At 35.0% G+C, this 23,840-nt stretch overlaps 1 protein-coding gene across 2 annotated transcripts in view; it reads right to left on the bottom strand.

Annotated features, from left to right (window-relative positions):
• Positions 1 to 1,934: 1,934 nt before the first annotated feature.
• Positions 1,935 to 23,840, bottom strand: part of LOC140156768 (vesicle-associated membrane protein 3-like) — a 37,076-nt gene continuing 15,170 nt past the window's right edge. The window contains exons 2-6 of one of the 2 annotated variants that reach the window (XM_072179729.1): positions 20,604 to 20,712; positions 15,155 to 15,233; positions 11,201 to 11,332; positions 8,823 to 8,849; positions 1,935 to 4,034 (exon numbers count right to left, since the gene is read on the bottom strand). In XM_072179729.1, the coding sequence (XP_072035830.1) occupies positions 8,833 to 8,849; positions 11,201 to 11,332; positions 15,155 to 15,233; positions 20,604 to 20,712 (337 nt within the window). In that variant the 3' untranslated portion in view covers positions 1,935 to 4,034; positions 8,823 to 8,832. The remainder of the gene's footprint in view (positions 4,035 to 8,822; positions 8,850 to 11,200; positions 11,333 to 15,154; positions 15,234 to 20,603; positions 20,713 to 23,840) is intronic. The other variant, XM_072179728.1, reaches the window with a different exon arrangement.

Raw genomic sequence — 23,840 nt, 5'->3', positions numbered from 1 at the left:
TTACATCAACAAGATGTTGGGCTTTTTCAAACAAAATTGATTACAACAACCTCTATGTAATGACACCAAGCAAATCCAAAATTTGGGCAAAGACAACCGTTGACATAGGTACCATGATGCATGCTGTTATATCACACAATTACTGATACCCATGGGTAGGAAGGAACAACTGAACACACATCTCAAATCAGCTAGAAAGAGTGCCAGTTATCCATGACTTGATCCCAAGAACCACAACCCCACCTGTCAAACTCATGATACAAATTGAGGCAGTTAGTACAGGAAAGTCCCATTTGTAATAGCTGCCTTTGGTTATTTAGATTCTTATCATGTGCTCAACATGGTAAATCGGCACCTGGCGGCTATTGCTGATTGACCCTTCTTATACTAACCCCTTAAATTGCATCATTCATCATACTACTTCATCTAGAAGTGTATTTGTGTCTGTGTGTTTAAAAAATGATTGTTTTGTAGCCGACTTGAGTTCTAGGGGTTATAAAGCAAGGCTTGCCTGCCTCACATTTCACAGATACATTCATGTACACATAATTACTACGTAACTAACTTGCAAAAGGTTTGGCTGACTTAATATATATAGATATAATATGAGCAAAAAAACAAGGCAGCATGCATATTTAGGCATAGAATATGAAAGTAGTTTAAGAATTCACTATGTATACGCTGTCATTATTGGAATCTCTAAGGAAATCTGGGAAGCATTTGTAGCATGAATGTTTGTTTGTGCATTAAAAGTTATCCCAATATTACCCCATTATGGGCAAATCTTAAACAAATCTTAAGCATGGCATAACTTAACTTCAAAATCATTTCCCATGGCAAAGTTGGAAAATATTTGGGTCTCCTCTCTTTGGTACAAATACACCATTTTTCTTCAACATGTTCTGAAAATCATAATTGGTCAGATGGTAATATTTATCAATTGACGATGTTAATATACGTTTTACACCATGCATCTACTTTTAAGCTACTGCTCTATGAAAATATGAATTTATTGTCCTACCTGGAAGGCGAATATTACATCATTTTGTTTTCAACAATATAAATGAGTACCTAAATGTGCATGCTGTCTTGCTTAATTTTCAAACAACAGGGCCAAATATAATAAAAGGGATTTAAGACTAAGAATGCATTCACTGAAGTTTTACTATACAAGTTTGTAACTTCTAGATTTAAGTCCTTATTATTATTTTTTTCTTACAAATAAATAATCAATTTGAATAACAACTTTATTTTCTTGTGACTATTATAATACAGTGGTAGGTTGGTACTGAGGAGATAAACCTCCTCATAAAATATTATATCTATATCCCCTAGTATAACACCATACTTGTTAAATTGATTGTTTTTTGGTCGATAATAGATCACTCTTGCAAGACATGTAAGACCATGGTTTACTTCACACTTCCGTCATGGAAATCTAATTGATAGCAGGGCCTAAAGCAGACAATGTGGTAACTCTATAGATGTGAATTCCATGTACTGGATGTATTTGTGGGCAATTTTCCTGAGGTTTTTATGTCCACACTTTCCACGAGTGAAAGGTTAAAGCATGCATGTAAAAACCTATCAAAAATCACTTTTGAGTAACGATTTGGATATTTTTACAACTATTAGAAACACATCTCAATACTTCTCAACACACCAATAGGCCATTCCAGTTGAAATTCATACACATCCTATGGAGGACATGACTTTAATTTTCCTCACAGGGAGAGTGGATTTTAAATTGGGTTACCTGAATGGATGACTCCAATTGATATCTACACCATCTGTGTGGGAGATCAAGGTCCTATCTTGGGGGTATATGGATTACAACTGGAATAGCCTAAAATATATAATGTCATTCTGAATAGACCATCGCTGACTTAGTCAACCGAATGCAAATTTCATCGCATTTTGAACCTAAACACATTACATGTCCAAACACAATGCAAGCACAGATACTCAACCGCACCCTTAATTTGTACAAAGTTTACAAGGAGTTAAGAGCTTGCGATGGGTTCCGGGCATCTGAATTGGTTGTAAGGTGTTTATGAAACCTGTCCCTGAATTCTTATGATACTCTGTGTAATAATTATATATTCAAAATAATGGCACATTGTCTTCTTGAGGCCTCAATCAGACACAACCTGTCTACCAGTCAGTTGTTTTTTTGTTGAATCAATTACAGGTGCACAAAACAATAACCATTTATGGAATGTCTATAAATCAAGCCCACATAGTACAATGTAATGAGATAAAGTTCAGTCACATGCATTCCAATATGCAGTTAAAAAAGAAGCACCTCATGCTCTGGGTATGAGTTCTAAACTTTTCTGAAATGTGTCCTCTAAAGACTGTGTGAGCTTGTGACATGGATGGATACAATGCATTTGTTCTACTCAAGGGGGAACTACAACATTTTCTTCAGTAAAGACCTGAGATCAATTTTCCTAACAAACAATCCATTCCTTAAAAAGCAGCAACAACTACTGTACATTGTACATAACTTACTCGCCTATGACTCCATGTACCGAACAAAGCCAATTTGGAATATTCCAGTTAAAATCCATACACCCCTTGTAGAATATATCCTTAATATTCCACACAGGGAGTGCAAGTTTCAAATGGGGTTACCTGAATGGGTGACTCCAAGTAAAATCTACACCACTTGCGTGGGAGATAAAGGTCATGTCTTCCATAGGGGGTGTATGGATTTAAACTAGAATAGCCCAAGTAAGCAAACAGGGAAGTATAAAACTGCTATACAGGTTGTGCCCAACTCATGCTATCATAGGGAAAATAAATCTACTAAGAAACATTACATTCTACACAGTCAATTATTGTTTCAGGTTCTAATAGTGTCCAGAAATCTTGTGGCCACCCACATAGCATAGCTGGCAAGCTGAGGATTGCACATTTTGTTACATAATAGAAAGCAAGGGATGAAAGCAACAACGAATACTGCTTTTCGATAAAAAAAGAGGGCTTTAAAATACAGCAAGTTGCACGTATTGATAACATTCTTCGTCATTTTAAACCCCCCTAGATTGTATTTCATTACTACTTAAGAAACATGCAAGCGGACATCTTTATTATTTCTTTTTAAGTACTGTTTACAGCTAAGAAATGTTTCTGCAAAGTTCTTGGACATATTTACATTTGAACAGCAGAAACAATAGAACAAATTTAAACCCATGCCTTATTCTGTAAGAACAACGGCAGTCCTCTGTTACAAACATGGTGGCATGGCCACATAGATTTCTGGACACGTACAACAATTGCTAAAATAAATATAAAATAGTTACAAGTATTCTGTGTATGCTGGGTCCCGTATGGCATCTTGCACACAAGAATACAGATTTCATTTAAAATGCATATCCCTATTTATATATATATTTATACTTATGTATGCTTGGGGATAACTTTTTAAATATAGTGATTTCCCATGAGACAGACAGCCATTGTCATAAATATACATGCAGAGAATGGTTGCACCGTTTGCTATGACGACGACGATGTTTACCATGGAGATCTCAGCTTGCTACCATGGCGAGTAGGTTTTATGAGTTGATTCACAACAGGGCTTGCGCGTATGTACATGAAGAAAAAAAATACCTTGATACAAACGCACATGCTGCTGGCATACCAAATGCTGGTAAATATTATTATTATTATCATTATTATTAAAAAATATCACCATCCTGTTTTGCAGAATTCAATTTCATACACAAAATGAAAATCATTATACTGATCTTTGCCCTGTCCTTTCCTGTCCATAAAAAAATAAAACAGTCAAGAATACAGTCACGTGCAAAACAAGATGGTTTCATTTTGAATCCATTACATATATAGTGTACATATGCCAGCGGTACACATGCATCAGGTACATGTCGGTGGTATGGTACACACACGTCATCCCGGCTAGGTGGCAGGCTGGCAGCAGAAAGCGCGTTGTTTCCAAAGTAGAATATCCCCAAATACTATGTCTTCCCCTATTTCTCCTTAATCTTTTGTCTTTTGAACTATTACAACTGTAAAGAAAAAGAAACAAATATATGATTAAGTTTAAAATGAGACTGCAAGTATGAACATTTAACACATGCAAGAATATTTAATATATACTTCAAAAGTTGTTCATAGACTGTCATTGCTCAAAGGATGTCACTTTTGCGAGTTGAAATACTTTCGTCTTGAGTGATGTCACATGAGCTGCATTGACCAATCATTGCCTACCAACTAGATCTAAATATTTTTATTTACTCTTCTCAATCATCAACTTGCGAAAATAAATCAATCAACATTAGTGAATGCCCTAAATAAGTACTTTGTAGTACTTTCAATATTTTAATGAAATATATCCAAATAATTATCGCATAATTTCCCCACGTGTCCGGCAAACTTTGTTTTAAAGTGCATTGTTGTTTGCTCTCTGCATGTAACAAGTTGTGCTAAAAATGTGTGCCAAGTGCTGAATGCGCAAACGTTCCTAACGCTCAAGCTATACGCTGGTAGTTCACTATTTGGCCTCCATGAGCGACAAACCAAAAAAGGTGGATTTACCATATAGCGTTACACGCGAGGCAATTTTGAGTCGGCACTCTTAGGGGTATAATCTATTTGGTGTCAATGCAGCAATAAAGAGGACTAGGAGATATTGGTCTTGGCAATGTCCATCAGAAGAACACAAGATACAACTGACAAATACAGTTACCTTGAGAAAAACACATTCTATCAATGGCATCACTAATATATCACAAATGAAGATACACAATGAGCTACATGTAAAACAATTTACTGTCATTGTACACTCCTATTAGACACAACATAATACATTATAGATACTGTGTAGACCTTACTAGGTTTCATATTTTGCCTGGACTTGTACAGTACAGAAACTGAATACAACTAGTTTCTTCTATGTTCTACATATACATACATATATACTTTGATAAGCATCAAACAGTTTGGATGGAGCCTTTGTTGCTACCAAGTACTATATAACCAACTTGTACACTACATAACTACAGGATATGTGGTACTGTAACCTGTCAGTCTGGAAACCTGTTACTCAGAGACCCACTATTCAGAAAACCAGCCTACTCAACATTCTGAATAAATAAATAAATAAATAAATGTAGATATTTATATAGCGTTTTATGCCGTAAACAGCCTCAAAGCGCTTTACATTTATTCCGCCGTCATTAGAATATGTCAGAACCACGTTTGCAGCCTACAAGTGGCGCAGGGTCTATCAGTACAACGACTGTGACTACCCCTAACAGCTTCCCATTGCACCTGGGTGGGGTGAGGCAAGCGAGGCAAAGCGCCTTGCCAAAGGGCTTAACACGGTGGTGGGACGGGAATCGAACCCACGCATGTCGAGCAAGCTCTCAGATTATGAGTCCAAGGCCGTAACCACTGAGCCACCGTGCCCAGCCTGGGCTGTTTGAATTCTTTTTAATGATCTGTTTCTCAGAAGGCTTGCTAGTCAAAAAATCTTGTCAGTTACAGTGAAAGAAGATTATATCCCAATCCCATAAGGAAAATCTGGCTTAATTACAGAATCAAATCTGACTCAAGTTAGGGTTAGTGTGAGGCTTTAGGTTAGAGGGTTAGGGGTGGTCTATATTCTGCAATTACACTGAAAATTCAGACTAGTAGTAGAAGGCCTATAGAATATAATAAAACAGTCCTGCATTTCAGAAAGCCTGCTACTCAGAAGGTCCGCTAAATTCCGAAAAGCTGGTCTTCTGATTAGCGACCTTTCCTAGTGGCAGGTCTTCTGACTAACATGTTTATGAATAGAAGGTCTTCTAATAAATAAAAAGAGTCTTCCGAGTAGCAATTTGCACCTGTGACAGATAAGGTACCACATTGGCAACATTGGTTTGATACTACATAGGGATCACCAGGGAGAACACAATGGATTTGTTACAGGAACACGCTTACAAAGAGTCTACTTGTGTATACGAAGGGATATGTATGTGTATACATTTCAATGGTTTACAAGATACATTTACATCAACATGGACCTTTATAAACAATTATGTTGAACATGTCTTCGGAAAAAGATCTTGAAAAATAGATGGGTTTAAAATATGTACCAGCAACATGTCATTTAAATGCACATCTTAAACAAATATTTCAAGCATGTTTGTACTTGCATGCAACATATACCGCGCCAATAAAGTATCCTTACACTTGGAAAAATAATCAAAACTTCCAAACTGTACAATATTGGGGTAAATTTATTTTTTTAATAGATGCACTATCTAATCCTGCACCTTATGACACCACATTGAATCCCATGTGACTTCAAGAAGCAAAGTTACAAGCATTTGATTAGACGAAGGTCCAGTTTTAAAAGTGACAAACTGGCCTATTCAAAACTCAACAGACTAGACATCTGGTTTGAGAGTGGTGAATGGCTAATTTATGCGTTTGGCTTTAATTTAAAACAAAAGGAACAAAAGAAAAGAAAAAGAACTGACAAATAAAGCGAAAGTTATGAAAAGTACAATGAAGTAAAAACTGAAATAAAAACAGCTTTAAATAACGCTTCATTGAAGAAACTGTGCTGTCTCTTTGATGCGCTTGTTGGAATCTTTTTACGTCTTGTATATAGGCCAGTTTGTCACTTTTAAAACCGGAACTTCGTCTATTCAATTGCTTGAAACTTTACTTCTTGATGTCACATTGGATTCAATGTGGTGTCATATTGTGCAGGATTAGATAGTGCATCTATTAAAAAACCAAATTCACCCCAATATTGTCCAGTTTGGAAGTTTTGATTATATTTCCAACTGTAAGGATACTTTATTGGTGCAATATATTGATCAGGCAAGTTCATTCCCTGTTCTCAATCATGAACAACATTTTCATCTCAAACAACGTTGGCAATACTAACTGCAAGTGGCACTACTAAAATTATTCGAAGTTAAACATGCGACAAACTGCACTTTAAAAAGAATCGAGTAAGATGAGAAATTTTTTTAATCATTATCGGTTGCAAGAAATTAAAAATATTTTTGCATGCCATGCTTTCTGCAAAGGCTTAATATTAATGCTATTGTTTATGCTAAAATTTAATACAGAAAATATTTCTTATGCCAGACTCAAAAGTTACATGTAAACTCCTCAACAAAAGTTTGGAAAGTTTTTTCAAGCATCTGTGTCTCAAATTATTTGTGACATATTCATATCGTGTTGCATATCAATGAACAGCTACAATACTCCCCTTTACAATGCCACCCCATTTGAAACAATAACATTTTTCATGGCTGAGTAGATGCCTTGTGAATGTAGTGTGGTCTCAATGTTGAAAATGACAGGCACAAGTTTGTCAAATCGTTGCTAAGACCCTGCCTGGAAGTGCTCATATTCAAGTATGCAGTACTATAATTAATTTGTTAAAACTTAATTTTAATAAACAATTATTGTACAGCTACATGTTCGATGTACACTTCATCTGAGCTGTTGAAAATCTGAACATTTGAAAATATTTGCAAAAAACAAGAACTTTCAAGAGATTTTCAAATAACCTACATTACTCGCAAGATTTCTACTGAGTTCATAAAACCATGTCATGTAATTTCAAAGACAATTATAAAGGGGAAAATAACTCATATAAACAAAGGAAAGGAACACCTCACTAAGGGAATCATTATTACAATACTACAAACATTTTGTACACTATTTACTTGAAAATAAAAAGAACACTATTACAAAAGATGCATGCAATTTGAGCAAAATGAGACAAAAACGAACATGAATTTGGAATTTTATACATTGTTAATATAGCAATTGATTTGAACAATTTAAATTTATGTTTGAATTTAATAACCATTTAAATTCAATTCTGAATTTAATAAGTTGTTAATAAAATCAACATATTTAATTAATAAATTCTTTGAAAAATATTTGTTACAGTGTGTATCGTCTCAAGTAGAGAGTAATGCCGTGCTGGATTTCGCAGTGACAGGTTTGGTGCGTTTATGCGGTTGTGTTACCAGCGTACCGTCGAATTGCCCTTCTTCACATGTGTATACACCCACAAGATAATGGATTAGGTTAGCGTTCAATTTGAAATATGCCACTGCGAAATCCAACATGACATTCCAACTTGAGACAAGACAGACTATAATAAATATGAAATTTTGCTGGAATTGCTATCAAAATCATATCATTTGTTTCTGGATCAAATATCAACGTTCATAGTGTTGAAGAACAACAGAAAACAAACGAAAAGCAAGTATACTGTAATTGGCCGCATGTCTGATCATCCAACTTATTGCAGTACTGTCAAATGTATAATGAACTATCGGACAGAATATGCACATGTGAACGCAACATGTGCGTCCCTGCATGCATATGATGCTGTGATACACATGCTCAATCTGTATCATTGACCAACCACATGATGCAATGTTGTATCCAGGTTGCAGTATGCTTGAGCTTCCATGAAGCATGCATGCAAGTTCAATGCAGCAGTCGTACAACTATGTCCAAGAATCATTTATTCAACAGTAGACTACATCACATACAGATTTACAACACTTACCATTTTTTCATTTGTAAAATTTAGAAGTATCACAGTACATGTACATGAAGTCAATAAATTGAACCATAGACAATTTAGAGGGTCTATGATTGAACCATAGACAATTTAGAGGGTCTATGATTTAACTATAGAAACAAATTCACACACAAAAAAAGTTGCACTTATCACAATCTTATAGCTCATGCACTTAGTTTGTCAATCATGCAATTTTGCAGACAATATCCAAGTGATATAAGCCTAAAGCACTGTCAATACAAACCTTTACTCTTTTACTGCGTGGCCCATACTGCAGAATTATGCGTGAGATGAAATGAAAGCAAGAAAACCCGTGTGAGAAAGACACCACAACCAATTATTTGTGCTCTATTAATATACATATGGTAAACAAATGGAAGGCACTTGTACATACCGTAAAGTATACTGTGGGAGGGAAAATGATGAAAAGTTGATTTTCACTTATTTCATTCACAGAAATGGATTAAAATAAATTGGCCCCTCCCCCCAAAATTAACAAAATGAAAATCTGTTTAAATGATCTTTTTTTCTTTTAAAGCCTACATACATCAAAGAGGGATTGAATTAAGCGGGCTTCTGAGGTCAAAAATACTTAACCCTAACACAGACCATGTTTTTTTGCTATCGGAAGTTAAAGAAGGAACACCAAAAGGAGAGATGATGAACATGGGAGTCACTTGTCTCTTCAACCTCTCATTTCCCTGGCCCAGCCATCAATTCTGTGCTTCTACAGGGCTTTGCATCATGTCATCACATGGGATGCATGCATGCACAGTGGTTTTCCTTGTACATGTAAGATTTTGTGAGATTTATGGGTGTTAGGGTTAATTAATATAGATAAGATCTTATTCCAAGATATTTGGAAGGATTACTATTACTACAAGGTGCCACCTAACCAGATCATAATTCAATTCCTTACCAAAATTGAATATGGTAGCATGTTGTATTTATTATTGAGGAAATAAACAACAACTTGTAGTAAATGGAATCGATGTAATAGATGTGCAGCCATGGGGATGATAAGTTTTCAAAAATTTCTATGATGGTAAGTAGAAGCATTTGTGAAGTGAAGCATAATGGTTGATAAACTAGTCACCAACTCTAGACTTTCAATTTTATTTTATTTTCAGTGTGCGGTGCAAGCTATTTCATGCAAATCTAACTTAAATGTATTATCTACTTTTTTTAACTGAAATGTATTACACACATCAAAATTAGTCATTTTAAACAGCGGTAAATTAACATGGCACAGTAAAAATATTATAAGTTGTAAATCTCAATCAAATTCTTACTCTTGAACACAGTGAAACTATATTTGCATATTCCCGATTCCTTATTTCTGATTATTCCCTTTAATTTGTCTCATTATCATTTATACAAGTGCAAAGATTGGTGAATAAATATGTTGAAATGCATGCTTGAACCATATTTTGTACTTTGTTCTCAAATTTGCACACAAAAAATGACTTAGGCTGACGACATTATTCATAAACATACTGCATTTTTACTCAATAGAAGCAGCACTAGTCAAAATCCCGGGATCAAACTATTGAAATACCCCAGCATCATAACGCCACTAGCACTCTACGATGTTTATGAAAACCCAAGTCAGACTATTGATCCGTAAGTGTCATCGTCTTCTTCCTCCTAATTGTGCTTTTCCAGCTGAAATCTATACACCCCCTATGGAAGACATGACCTTAATCTTCCAAACAGGGAGTGTGAATTTCAAATGGAGTCACCCGTTCAGTGTCGTCTGCTTCAAAATGGGCTACTCCAGTAGAAATCCATACACTTCCTATGGAAGACATGACCTTAATTTTCCACACAGGGAGTGTGAAATTCAAATGGAGTTACCTGTATGGGTCACTCCATTTACAATATATAACCCTGTGTGAGAGATAAAGGTTACTTCTTCCATAGGGGGTGTAAGGATATCAATCAGAATAGCCCATTGTTCCTAAGTCTGCTCAAAACCAGGTTAACATGACACAAGACCCATTCATCGATAATGTATGCTATTCAAATACCGATACTAAAACCAGAAACCTACAACATAATTTGTATTTGGAATTGGCTCTACTCTTTTGATAGCACTGTTTATGATCATGTACGGTAAAACACTGGTTCACTTTCAAGGCAGTCGTGTTTGGAACATCAACATGTTTTTACTCCTGACATCCATTACAGTATGTGTATCACTTCAGTATAAGTGGATGTTTTTGTGCAATTAATTTGTGCACATCGCCAATTTTCAACTGTTTCTCTCGTTTAATTTTTGACTTTAAACTTAACTTGCATAGATCTATTGCTACACATGTATTTGCGCCTTATTTTCGCAGTAGCTGCTTGCAATGCAAAAAGTGAAAATAAATGTCGCTAAAATGTCACTGATCATATTTGTTCGAAGACGCATCTTATATAGATATCAGGTCAAATACTTTGGCAAAACATTTTTTGAAAAGGAAGACCGAAACAGAGAAAACCGAAAAAATTAACACCAAAAATCCGAATTGTGTTGCTTAATTGGGCAAATCAAGGCATCGGGAAACACCTGAAAAAGAACCTTACTTTCTAGATCAACTTTTGATATAACAATATTACAGATCAATTGATGCTTACCGATAATGATGATAAGTATGACAGCTATGATTACTCCTAGAATAATCATCATCTTACAGTTCTTCCACCAGTACTTCCTCTTCAGTTTGCCGGCATTTGTCTCAAATTGTGATGCTCCTTGTTGGAGTGCATCTGGAAGGGAAAATGAAAAGAAAATGGATCGCAGCCCACAAATGTTATCACAAAATCAAAGAATTCTTCCAACTGATAGATGTTCTCATTAATACTTATACAAAAGATGAGTGATATGCAGTATATTGACCTTTAAGCCGATTTATGAGGACAATACTTGTGTATTTTTGATGACAGTCCGGTCGGCTATTTGTTTTGGTATCAGGGGTATGGAGTAAATAAAATACTGCCCTCAATTTTTTTAGCTTCCCCCCGCCCAATTTTGGGGCATAAATCTCGCTTTTTCTCGCATTTTGAAGTTGCCATCTCGCATTTTTGGTCAAAAAATTGTGTTTTTTCTCTAAGCCTAGATATAATTGAAAGGTAAGCAACTCCCCTTGCATGCTATGAAGGAATTTAACATGAATCTATGGTTCAAGAAAAGATTTTGATCCCCTGGGGACAATATTCACCCTCAAACAGTCCCCTTAATTCTTGCAATCTGGTTATGGCACTGCAAATCATGCTGAGATTAATCAAAATTGCAAATAGCAACATAAGCCAGATTTGATTTTGCTGTGTAGTGTTCTGTCACGTGTGTACATTTTACACTTAAACTGGCCAGAAGGTTGACTCACATTAGCAATGCAAAGTACACTCATTGAAGTAAAGCTAAAAATAGCATTGAACATATATTTATATGCATGTCAAACCAGGAACTTTATTTAATGTGACAATAATTTTTAAAGTTTAATAAGTACACTCACTGAAGTAAAGCTAAAAATAGCATTGAACATCTATTTATATGCATGTCAAACCAGGAACTTAGTTAATGTGATAATAATTTTTAGAGTTTAATAAATACATTTAACTCAATGTAAATACAATTTGAAAAATAAAGCATGTTCACCAAATGAATGCTACCCAAGTTGTACTAAAAATAGCATTTTAGCAGTCTACATGTATGTCAAACCAGGAACTTCAGTCAATTTAATAACAATTTTTAGAATCTACAAAAATACATTTCCTCTTACCGTGGTGATGTCAAATATTATAGTACCTGTGCAGTCCAGGTGACCTTCAAGGCATTCTGCCACATTCATATCATGTTAAAATATTGATTATTTTTAATGTATATTGGCCATTGGGGGTTGCATGCACAGAATAAATGCACAACGACACAAGTGAGGAGGTATGTACCCTCCTCAGGTTTCCACACACACTTTCTCTCTCCTTTCCACCTCTCTCTCTCTTCCTATCTTCTTTCATTCAGCACATGAGCCTTGAGTTTACAAGTAACTGTCAGATCCCAGTCGAAATTTTAATCGTCTGGAGCTGCTATAGCAAATTGTAAATGCAAATTTCCCAGTCTTTTGGCACCTGAGCTTGAAGCATCTTAAAGCAGCATTACTAAGTATCGATACTGGTGTATCATTCTCTCATGCTTCACTATTACAAAATACATTTTTTTTGCAAAAACGTTTTATTTTATGAATGTCAATTCTCTTGAACCAAGTCTCATTTTTACTGTGCCAAAATTCCAATATAGGCCTCAGACTGAGCACTACAGCCTACGAACTGTCAAAATTAATTTGGGAATGGTGACATCTCCAATGGTGGTAAGCAACCACCATGACCACAGTATAGCTGCAACAACAGGAAAGGAGGGAAAGATCTCCCATATAAAAACCTAAGCGCTCATATTGAAATTCCCTTACACAGGAAGGTGTGCGCCATCCTGCAGCTTTCCTGTGCTAGCCTTCTTTTGTTGAAATCCTGGGCAGGGTGTATCACTGATGCATATAATCCATCCGTTTTATGACCAAGCTTTCCTGCCTTCTTTCTGTGTGAAAGCGTGGTAGGGTATTTCAATATGAGCCCTAATGTCTAAAGTGGCCACTGGTTGTATCAAATCGCTAAAGGTGCTTGACCTGCAATAATACAACTTCTATATGGTCATTTTCACGGTAAAGGGTGTAACTTTGGATTTTTAACATTTTGATCCGTAGTTTTCTAATAAAGCCACAGAATTCCATGATTTTTGGCCACATAAGTCATCTAGTTAGCAGCTACCTTGGGTAGCATAATCATCTTCGGGAGTTACTGCGTTCAGTTTTAGCAGGCTTAAATGTACCTAATATTGCCATTTTGAAAAACTGTAAAAAACAGTAACATTTTTGTAAAACCCTGTGTTTTCTTCAGTTAGTTCATGGATAATTTTTCTTTTTTTGAAAGTGCGGTCATATGTTCAGTAAACACTGCCACATTAGATTTAATTGTGAACAGCCCTGTATTTTTGAGAACCGGACTTCGATATTTGTCGTTTCGGAGGCTTCATTTTCCGTTAACAATTGTTAACAAACTTTGTGGGTATAGCTTTGGTTCATAATTCTTGGTTATTTCTTCACTTCTTCTTGATTCATAACAGTTGATATCTTAACTTGAAATGGGTAACAAAAATTAGTTGATTTGCAAGCTTTTAAAATTTTTATAAAATCTTGACTTCAAAGAGCCGATTTTCCGTTAACTTTTTGAAGCCTCGAAACAAACTGTTCAGCAAGCTTGGGCAAATATAAATAAAAGAGCTCATCCAATCTATTTATCAAAATGTAGCAAAGTAGATCCTCAAGTCACTTGTTTTTAAATCATGGAGATATATATCACCGTTTGAAAATGGGACCCAATACAAACTTTCCGTTAACAATTGAAGCCTCCGAAACAAATGAAGCCTCTGAAACAACAGTAAGCTTAATTATCATCTATGCATATCTAAATTGGTATGTTCCATATTGATATCTGCATTGTAATTGTTGCATGATATGTGCAGAATGTCATAAATTTAAAAAAAAATTGATATTATGGTTAATGCTTGAAAAATATACTGATATCCAAGAAAGCCCGTTTCGGAAGCTTCACATGCAAATAACACCATACTTAACAAATGGGTGAAAAAATTATCATGTTATAAATCTGCAATATCTGCCGCATAGAATCATTGATTCAATACACACAAGAAAATAACAGCTTAGATGATCCCAACAGTGTTGTTTTCAAAAAAACTACTTCTGCCATGTTTAACCATTGTAAACATGAAGCCTCATAAACAAAAAAAAATGACTTGCTGTGATAATTTAATTTTTGTCACAACTGAAATTCAATACTTAGAAGCAAAGCATGAAAATTAGTAATTGTGATATTTTTACCTATTTTTTCATGTCAACTTGTAGTAGTTAGCCAAATATTTTACTTTTATGATCACCTGTGTTGTTAACTGAAGCCTCCGAAACACAAATCGCTTGAATTGCCAATTCTAAAAATAACTCCAATTTCTGTGAAACTTGGCTGGGAGGTTCCTTTCATCAAGTAGTATTTGTACATGAAGTTAGACATTTAAATTATTTTAGGAACCCAATTAAAACTTAAAAAATATGTTTAAGGTTGGGAAATTTCCATTGCAAATGACCCTTGATGTTAAAAATTTTCAAAATTGCAATTACAAACATAGCAAAACATGGTATAAAATTTAACTTATATCTGTTGACTTACTTTGGAATGGGATTTCACATGTATTCCAGCTTTCATGTCATAATTTTCTGAGCTTATGTAAAATACATTTTTCTTAGATTTTAACCAAAATGTTATGGAAATGTCAAATTTTTATCAGAAATCAAAAGGTTTAAGCCTTGAAACACTATTTTACTGGAATTTAAGTTGCTTCTATGCATGATTACAGTAAACAGAAACATATTTAAGTGGTTTGAAATTTTGACCCTAAAAATCAAAAGTTACACCCTTTACCGTGAAAATGACCATATCTCACTTTCTGAAGATATTCAGTCTTACCTGCACGGTCATCCAATTCTGACAATTTCTGATCTCTTTCCAATACCTTGTCTACATTTACTCGCATAATATCCACAACCTGCAAGGAGAAAGTCAAAATAAAGAGACATTTTATATGCTTGTACATTATATATTGTACAAGGCTGGTGCTACAAGGGGTATAGGGAGCCCATGAACCCCAATATGTTGAGAGACCCCATTGTTTCAAAAATATGATTGATGATAGAGGTCCACAAAAATATGCCCTTTTATATGATGCCTCTAGAGTTAAAATGAAACATGAAATCTACACTACATTATAAATGTACAAACATGTACATGCACACCAAACCCACCAAACTACAGACACTAACCTCAAAGGAAGGATACTCCCAGTTCCCCAAATTTGAAAACCAAGGGGGTTATTGGGAGGTCAGTGGATCCCTTGAATATTTTCTTAGTAGTGATACAATGTATATCCCTGTTATAATATAAACATACGTAGCTCAACTTTGGATGCATGTTTTTTGCTACAGAGGTAGCATAATTTGAACACTATAAAATTGTTTAGATCCTTGCCTGGGTCATCCATCAGAAACTGACCACTTGAGTCTCAACTCCTTCTGAACCACATAAGGTATACCGCTACACACAGAGTGGTAGCGCATCCTACATCTATGTTCATGTATGTCACTGTGCAGTAAATTGCATTGCACTTGATGACTTGCATGCTGGTCCCAATATTGATTAATTAGTAATGTCTAGCTGGCACAAATGTACATCTATATGAGTATTATAAAATGTTTGCTTTGAGGATTTTTAAGACATTCACATTCTGAACCAGTTGGCAAGAATGACAACCGTTTTAATTGAAATCTTAATTTCAACATAATACCCAGGTAAATGAGAACCTACACATTAAGATGCCATGCACTTTCTCTACAATAATTTATTTGAATTTGTATTCTCTCCACTACCATGCATCTAGTCCCTGGAGCTAGACAAGTGTACTCATGCATGAAAATATCAATTTATTTTTAAATGAGGAGTATACATGAGGTTAATTATTAATTTGTTTTGCTTTGTGATTGCTTTTATTCATTATCCTTTTACAGAAATACCAGAATTATTTTTTTAATTAAAAAAGGCGCATTCCCTGGTAACATACATAATAAGTACGCATAGAGGAACAGAGATGTTATACAGTACTTAAATACCGTTACATAATCGCGCGATGTCACATGATGCCGCTGTAACCAATCGGCATCCATGGCTAAACTGACAACACATCACATGCTCATGTTTACGTTTGTTCACCTATTCTTGTCTATTGCAATGATGCTACCAGTACCAGCCTCCCTTTCAAGTTCATCATATCGATAACATTTGGCTCATCCGTTTTTGAGTAGATTTTCTTTTGAAATGCCAGTGGTAGAACACAGTGCATTATGGGACACCAAGTTCACAATTCTTCCTCTGGTCTGAAACTGTGTGGAGTGACTGCTTCATTGGTTGTATGAATAATGCATGATGTAGTGCAATGATATCTGGTTGGTGCATTGGTGGTATGGTATTGACTCGCAGCATCAACATTTAGTCTGATTGCCAATGTGGAGGACACAAGTGGGGGATGGTTGCAAAGAAGCAGCATCCTATGCATCTGGACTCTTTGTATTTTTTACTAAACTGATTGCAGTTATTAAGGAACATACATATTTACTGCCACAGATAGACCCACACCTTTACCACCAAGGTTATTAATCCACTTTTCATGTTGAACTTGAAATCACAACACATCAAACTTGGACATGTTTCCTTTGTAGAAAAAACAAATAAACAGCTGACACGATTACGGTAGCTAAATTTGGAAAAATATTAAAATGCCAGCAGATGCTGATGACATGTCATATAGTATGTTATTTTTATACCATAAACACGGTCGCCTAATGGCGCTATGGGCTCCCATGATATAACTGGAATTTCACTCAAAGTAAAAGTGCCCTCCCATAAAAATCCCACCAGCAAATAAGGGCATGTACCCTTAATTCTTGTTGGAATTTTTAGAGGAGGCAGCTCTCTATTTGTACATGAAATTTACCCCAAGGCAAAGGAGCCCAGGTGCGCCATTAGGCGAACGTTTACGATATTTGAAGTTACGCTCAGTTAGTACAATAAATTGTGACAATTACAAAATACATTAAAACACCGAGATTTATAGAGAAAATATTTCAATATTCAAAATATTTTTTATATAAATAGTAAAAATATACACACATAAACTGGCAAGGTACATGTAGCTTGCACTTTGTTGGAAGCAAAATATTGGCATTGAAGAGAAAATAAATTCCTGTTCAAATGAAATATTAAACAAGATATTCTCTGCTTACTACATTAATCAAAATACTGCAACAGTAGCCAAAATATTTGTCTACGGTAACGGGAAATTTAATTTGTGAGGATCTCTTTAAAAATAATATCAAACAAGTTATTTGCTGAACAAAATCAAATTTTGCACAAATCAATATTGCTAACAAATGAGTCATGAATTTGCTTGATCAAGTGAAGGAACAATAGGACAGAGGGGCATGTGATAATTGGGTTTTACCAACAACCTGAGTCATGTATAATATTGTGGTTTGGCTGTGTCACTCCTTAGTATCAAGAAAATCTCGGAGACTTCAATTCAAGCAACATTGTCACACTGATATAGTCTTCTTTGTTATCTAATTTATGTGCATACTTTTAAACATTATTCGTAACAAATTATTGATTCAATTTTTTTTTAATATACCATACCTACAACTTACAAGTTTACTGATTTATTTATTTATTGAATCATTAGGCCTATTTACTCAGTTTTTGTGATAACTTTTATTTGCAGAGTCAAGATTATTTATTGATAATATAATCTGTATTTTGTACCCAGTCTACTAACATTTGATCAACAGTGGCAGTGCACCATGGCTCTAACACCACCACATACATTCACATACAGAGTGGATAATGCAAATAGAATTAAATAGCACTTGCTACACTTTAAACCGATGATGATTATACAGCTCTCATTTAAGTTCAACCAGATTAAACATCCCATGTGTGTACCACACAGATATCATCCAAATTCTATGCATGCGAGTGTGTGTGTACCTGTGGTGTGTACATGTACATGTCACGTAATACGGTAAATAATATCATACTGACACATTAATGATTGCACCATCTGTTAATCGCATGGTTTAATCAAAAGAACAAAAGGTCTGTTTAACCATAGACCCTAGAAAGGTAGGGTCTATGGTTAAACAGACCTTTTGTTCTTTTGATTATGCGATGCGATTAAAAGTCTATGGTTTAACAGTATATTCCAAAAGTTATATTTACATTATCAAATTTATATATGGCTATTGCAAATGAAATCCAGAATACACCATCTATTGAAAACATGACCTTAATCTCCCAAACAGGGGGTGCAAATTTCAAATGGAATCACCCATTCAGGTAACCCCATTTGCAATCCACACTCCCTGTGTGGAATATGATTAAAGTCTTCCATAATAGGTGTATGGATTTCAACGGGAATAGCCAAATCCACCGAGGCACAAAACCACAAGCCTTCATTTTAGGACCAGTACTAGATACTTAAAACCATCTGCTTTATTTATGTACACAATTAATATTCATGACTGTATTGCTCTGGGATTGAAAACAGAGATATGTACTTCTTGCATGCATTTGAATGGGAACACAAGTTAATTACTAGCTATGACATTGCATAATCATTATTCATACCAATAAATCAATATTGAGTCAGTCCGGTTCAAATATGCATGCATTTGATCATGTGGTCTTTTGGTTATGCCTCAAGCCCAAGGAGATGTAAGATGGTATCTTGTGTGGAACTAAAAAATTATATGTTTTCAAGCAACATTAAAATTAATGGTCTTTCCTCTTTCTGTTATTTGAAGCTAAAATAAATCGAACATTTTTCAGTAATTGGTGTAGAAAAATGTAGGAAGCCTAACACAGCATTTGGCAAGTGATCATGTCTGTAAATGAGAACCAGAATTACGCTACCCCACAACAAGGATGGAAGTATTATTATAAGAGAGACCATGTGCATAAAACATATCAATTCAACAGCAGTGTGAATGCAGGAAGAGATCTGATTTTCTTTTTTTTTGGGGGGGGGGGGGGTCTTCAAATGTCGTATACATGTAAATATTTTTCTTTATTAATTTGTGCAAATTTATGGTACCAATGTATTTGATAAAGCTGTAATGTTATATGTTCTAAATATTCTTGAAAATATTAGCATGCTCTGCTAGTCTATCATGTCTACCCTTTGAAGGAGAGCCTCATAATGTGAAAACACTACATGTACTTCCGCATAAATTGTGCTGTCAAAGCGTTTCTAAACGTCTTTGATTTCTGGCAATGAAAAGAAATCTGATCAATGAAACTACTGAAGGCATGAGTCAAGTCAATTTAGTTGCAGCACAGGATTAGCACAGCGTATTGGTAAATACCTTGCCTTTACTCATGTACATGTTCCTAGCTCGGGAGATTTGTGATCATAGGGTCCTACACACATACATGTACAATGTACATTTCTTGTACACATACACCCCCACACACATATATATTTGGTATACCAAACATGTGTATACAGCAACCTACATGTACTTCATCAACTTGTGACTTCAGTTTGCGGTAACCTCTTATTAGTTGACATTTTTGTTTGTTTGTTTGTTTGTTTGTCTACAGCAACCTACCTCATCTATTTGTCCTTCAGTTTACCGTAACCTCTTATTAGATTTTGTTTGTTTATTTGTTTGTTTATTTACAGCAACCTACCTCATCTACTTGTGCTTCAGTTTGCTGCAACCTCTTATTAAGTTGATTTTGTTTTTTTGTTTACAGAAACCTGTCTCATCTACTTGTGCTTCAGTTTGCAGTAATTGAAGTTTATTGATTTTGTTTGTTTACAGCAACCAACCTCATCTACTTGTGCTTCAGTTGCTGTAATCTCTTGTTAGTTGAGTGCATTTGTTTGTGTTTACTGCAACCTACCTCATCTACCTGTACTTGAATTCGCTGTAACCTCTTTATTAGTTGAACATTTTGTTTTGTTTTTGATGTTTGTTTACAGCAACCTGTCTCATCTACTTGTGCTTCAGTTTGCAGGAATTGGAGTTTAGTGATTTTGTTTCTTTACAGCAACCTTATCTACTTGTGCTTCAGTTGCTGTAATCTCTTGTTAGTTGAGTGCATTTGTTTGTGTTTACTGCAACCTACCTCATCTACCTGTACTTGAATTCGCTGTAACCTCTTTATTAGTTGAACATTTTGTTTTGTTTTTGATGTTTGCTTACAGCAACCTACTTCATCTACTTGTGCTTCAGTTTGCTGTAACCTCTTATAAGTTGAATGTTTTTATTTGTTTGACAATGTATGTTTGTCTACAGCGACCTACCTCATCTACTTGTGCTTGAGTTTGCTGTAACCTCTTATTAGTTGGTGCTGGTGTTGGTCCACTGGGAGCTCCTGGTGCTCCTGGGCCGCCTGCTGGTGGAGGTGCTGCCCTGTGGTTTGAAGAAAGGAGAGACAAAAACACAAGAGGGCCGTCAAATTATGAACTATCAGAATCTTTAGCACTGCACAAAAAATATTGAAAGCAGCCTCTTAAAGCCATATTGTAACATTTGCTGATGAGGATGCGGTCAATATTTTTCAAAATTGTTTTTTACACGATTGTAATATAAAAACTAACATACCCTGCAAAAATCAAGACTTCAGTTGCTGTAGTTTTGTCAAAATCCAAGATTTTGAATATATAGAGCAGGGAACGTCGTTAAATGTTTACAATGGAAATATTAGTCGAACGTGTACACAATGTCGTAGCACGGCTTACATATATTATACACACATCAAAGTAAAGAAAAAGAAAATTTTAGAAATACTAATCTACCTTTTACGGAAATGTTACAATATAGCCTTAATTTAAAACCGACTTGATACATAATACACTTCATTTAGTTTTGAATTAAAACACAAGACATAAAGACTTAAAAAAGGGCATTTCGTGATCCACAGCCTCATCCCCCACTTTTTTCAAAAAAAGATTTTTATATCACTGAAAACCTCTGGCTACATAATGTACATGTAGTATGTACCCAAAATTTCTTGCAGATTCATTCGTTTAGCAAAAATATAGTCAAGCAGTGAAATACACATAAATAATCACGCACAACTCGCAAACGAAAAAATCAGAATCAACTGAAATTTGGGGAATAAGCTTTTTTCATGGATATCTACTGAAAAAATGTCATAAAAAGAAGATGCTATAGGATCACGAAATCCTCCTTTAATTCATATACATTGCATAGTTCTTTGACAATTACTGTGAGCATATAATTCTACCAATTTCAACCTACTAAACAATTCCCAAGATGATGTACACTCTTGAGAAAGTTTAAAGGATGATTTTCCACATTGTACTACTTGTAGGTTTATTTTGATAGGAAGTATTACATCGTGCTGCTCATCTGCTCTGCTTTACAGGTCAAAAAGCAAGAAAAACAGGAAATTACTTCTAAATTACAATCCCCAATGCCAGTGCTGACATTTTAATTTTTAATACCCATGTATAGCGCATAATATCTACAAAATTATATAATGATCAAGATGCGCATGATGAAGGCTTTTAATTTGTTTTCCTGGGCCAATACAAAAATTGCAAGTAAGCAACACGTTGCTGGCTCTATTGAAGATGTTTACTTTGCCAGGGGAGTAATAAGCAGGCCTTGTCTTTTGAGGCGAGTGAAAGTGATCACTCGCCATAATAATAATACAAGTGATTAAAATCACTCGCCTCCAGCTCACCTCAAATTTTGAGGAGAGTGATTTGTCACTCGCCAGCAATTTTCAAAAGACAAGGCCTGAATAAGCATGAACATCTTGGTATCAGGACGTTTAGGACAGTGGTTGTACATGTATGTACAAGTATTTTAATATTAACCATTTAAATTAATCCACATTTGTCATTTTGTTAAATATTAATACAAATATATTTGTAAATATTGTACAATATGTTATTACATGTACTTGCTTACATTCACACAGCATCAAGTGCTATTGTATACAACTATGTATATTCCTTTTTTTTATATGTCATTGTCAGTAGACAATAAACAAGAATATTGATGCTAAGTCTGCTGCAATCATCATACATGTAGTTGGGACTAACATCAAAGCACCTACATTGTACATGCAGCACACATTTTCACATATGCATGTGCATGAGGGCTATTTATAATTAAATACAGAGATAAAAAGAATTTATCGAGTCCGATGCCACTGTCAATTACGATCCTTGATTGGTTAATACAGGTTAATAGAGCGTAAAATTACGTACTTTTACAAGGCAAAAAGCAGCTTTTCTAGGCATTGTTGACATGGTGCCTTCTTGAAAGAAAGTTTCCTACTATAAAGACCTAACTTTTGAGATGTTTGCATGTTTGAAGGTGCAATATTAACAATTAGGCGCCCGGTTATACCGCCGCGTTCAGCAAGTCATCATCACGACACTTGTACATACAAACTGTGCTCGAGTTTGATTGACAGATGAAGTCAGACGTGATAAATTCTTTTTATCTTTGTCTTTCATTATAGTACCCTCTAGTCTATAGTGTTGTGCATTTTCATTGATCAAACTATAGACTGGTAATGGTTGTAACATTATGAATGTATCACGGTATTCCATCTAGTTAGCTAGCAAGGTGTCATGTAACTTATAATAATTCCATCTGGCTACACCTAGTATCATGTATGTGTAACTCTAACTGGTCAATTATGACAATGAACTCATTACTTCATGAATATCTCTTGACTGCTCAGCTATCTTATAAATGCAAATGGTGATTTAAAATACTTCAAAATAATATCAAAATTCAATGTTTTATACGTGTAGGTGAAATTTATAAGGCTTTAACAATGATGACAAAGAACACTTAGGATTTTCAAAAGACAAAGTTTTGAGTTTGAATTTCATACAACAATGTTAAGAACAAAGAATTTAATACTATAATCAAATGGAACTATTACACGTAGAGTGGATTTTTTATTTTACATTATATGTACATTGTACTACTTACACAAAATTTGAGCTTGGTTAGTATAATTCCCCCCATGTTAGTACATTTGTACATTGTGATACCAAAATTATTAATCACTGTTTTAAGTACAAACAGGTTTTTGGTTAAAACTGGAAAGATAATTTACCTCTGGTCAGGATTGGCTCCTTGCTCATTTGACCTTCCATTTAGGAACAATTGAAATAATTACAAGTCAGTAAATGAAAATTAAAAATTGAAAATACTTTCAATGTCTCTAAATACTCATTAAAATTGAATATCAATTAAATGTTCATGACTAGGATGATTTGAAAAGTCATAATATGGTGGCACGTGGGCTAGGGCACTGGTTGGAGCTCATAAAATGTGCCCATGGATCAGGTAAGCTTATATGGGGGGGGTAGAGTTAAGATTTCACCAATAGGCCATATAATTCAACACTTATAATTCAGGCATTGTGGATATGTTCTTCTTTGTTTCTGTGTGTCTGTCTGGCTTCTTGTCCCTCTTGACTGTAAATTGCTGAAAGCCTAAGTCTTGGTGAACTTTAACATGGTAATCACAATGCTATCTTCAGT

The sequence above is a fragment of the Amphiura filiformis genome, chromosome 7, assembly GCF_039555335.1.
Source record: "Amphiura filiformis chromosome 7, Afil_fr2py, whole genome shotgun sequence".
Classification (NCBI taxonomy): domain Eukaryota; kingdom Metazoa; phylum Echinodermata; class Ophiuroidea; order Amphilepidida; family Amphiuridae; genus Amphiura; species Amphiura filiformis.
Note: the sequence above shows the minus strand (reverse complement) of the source record. Positions and strands in the feature narration are given on the sequence as shown.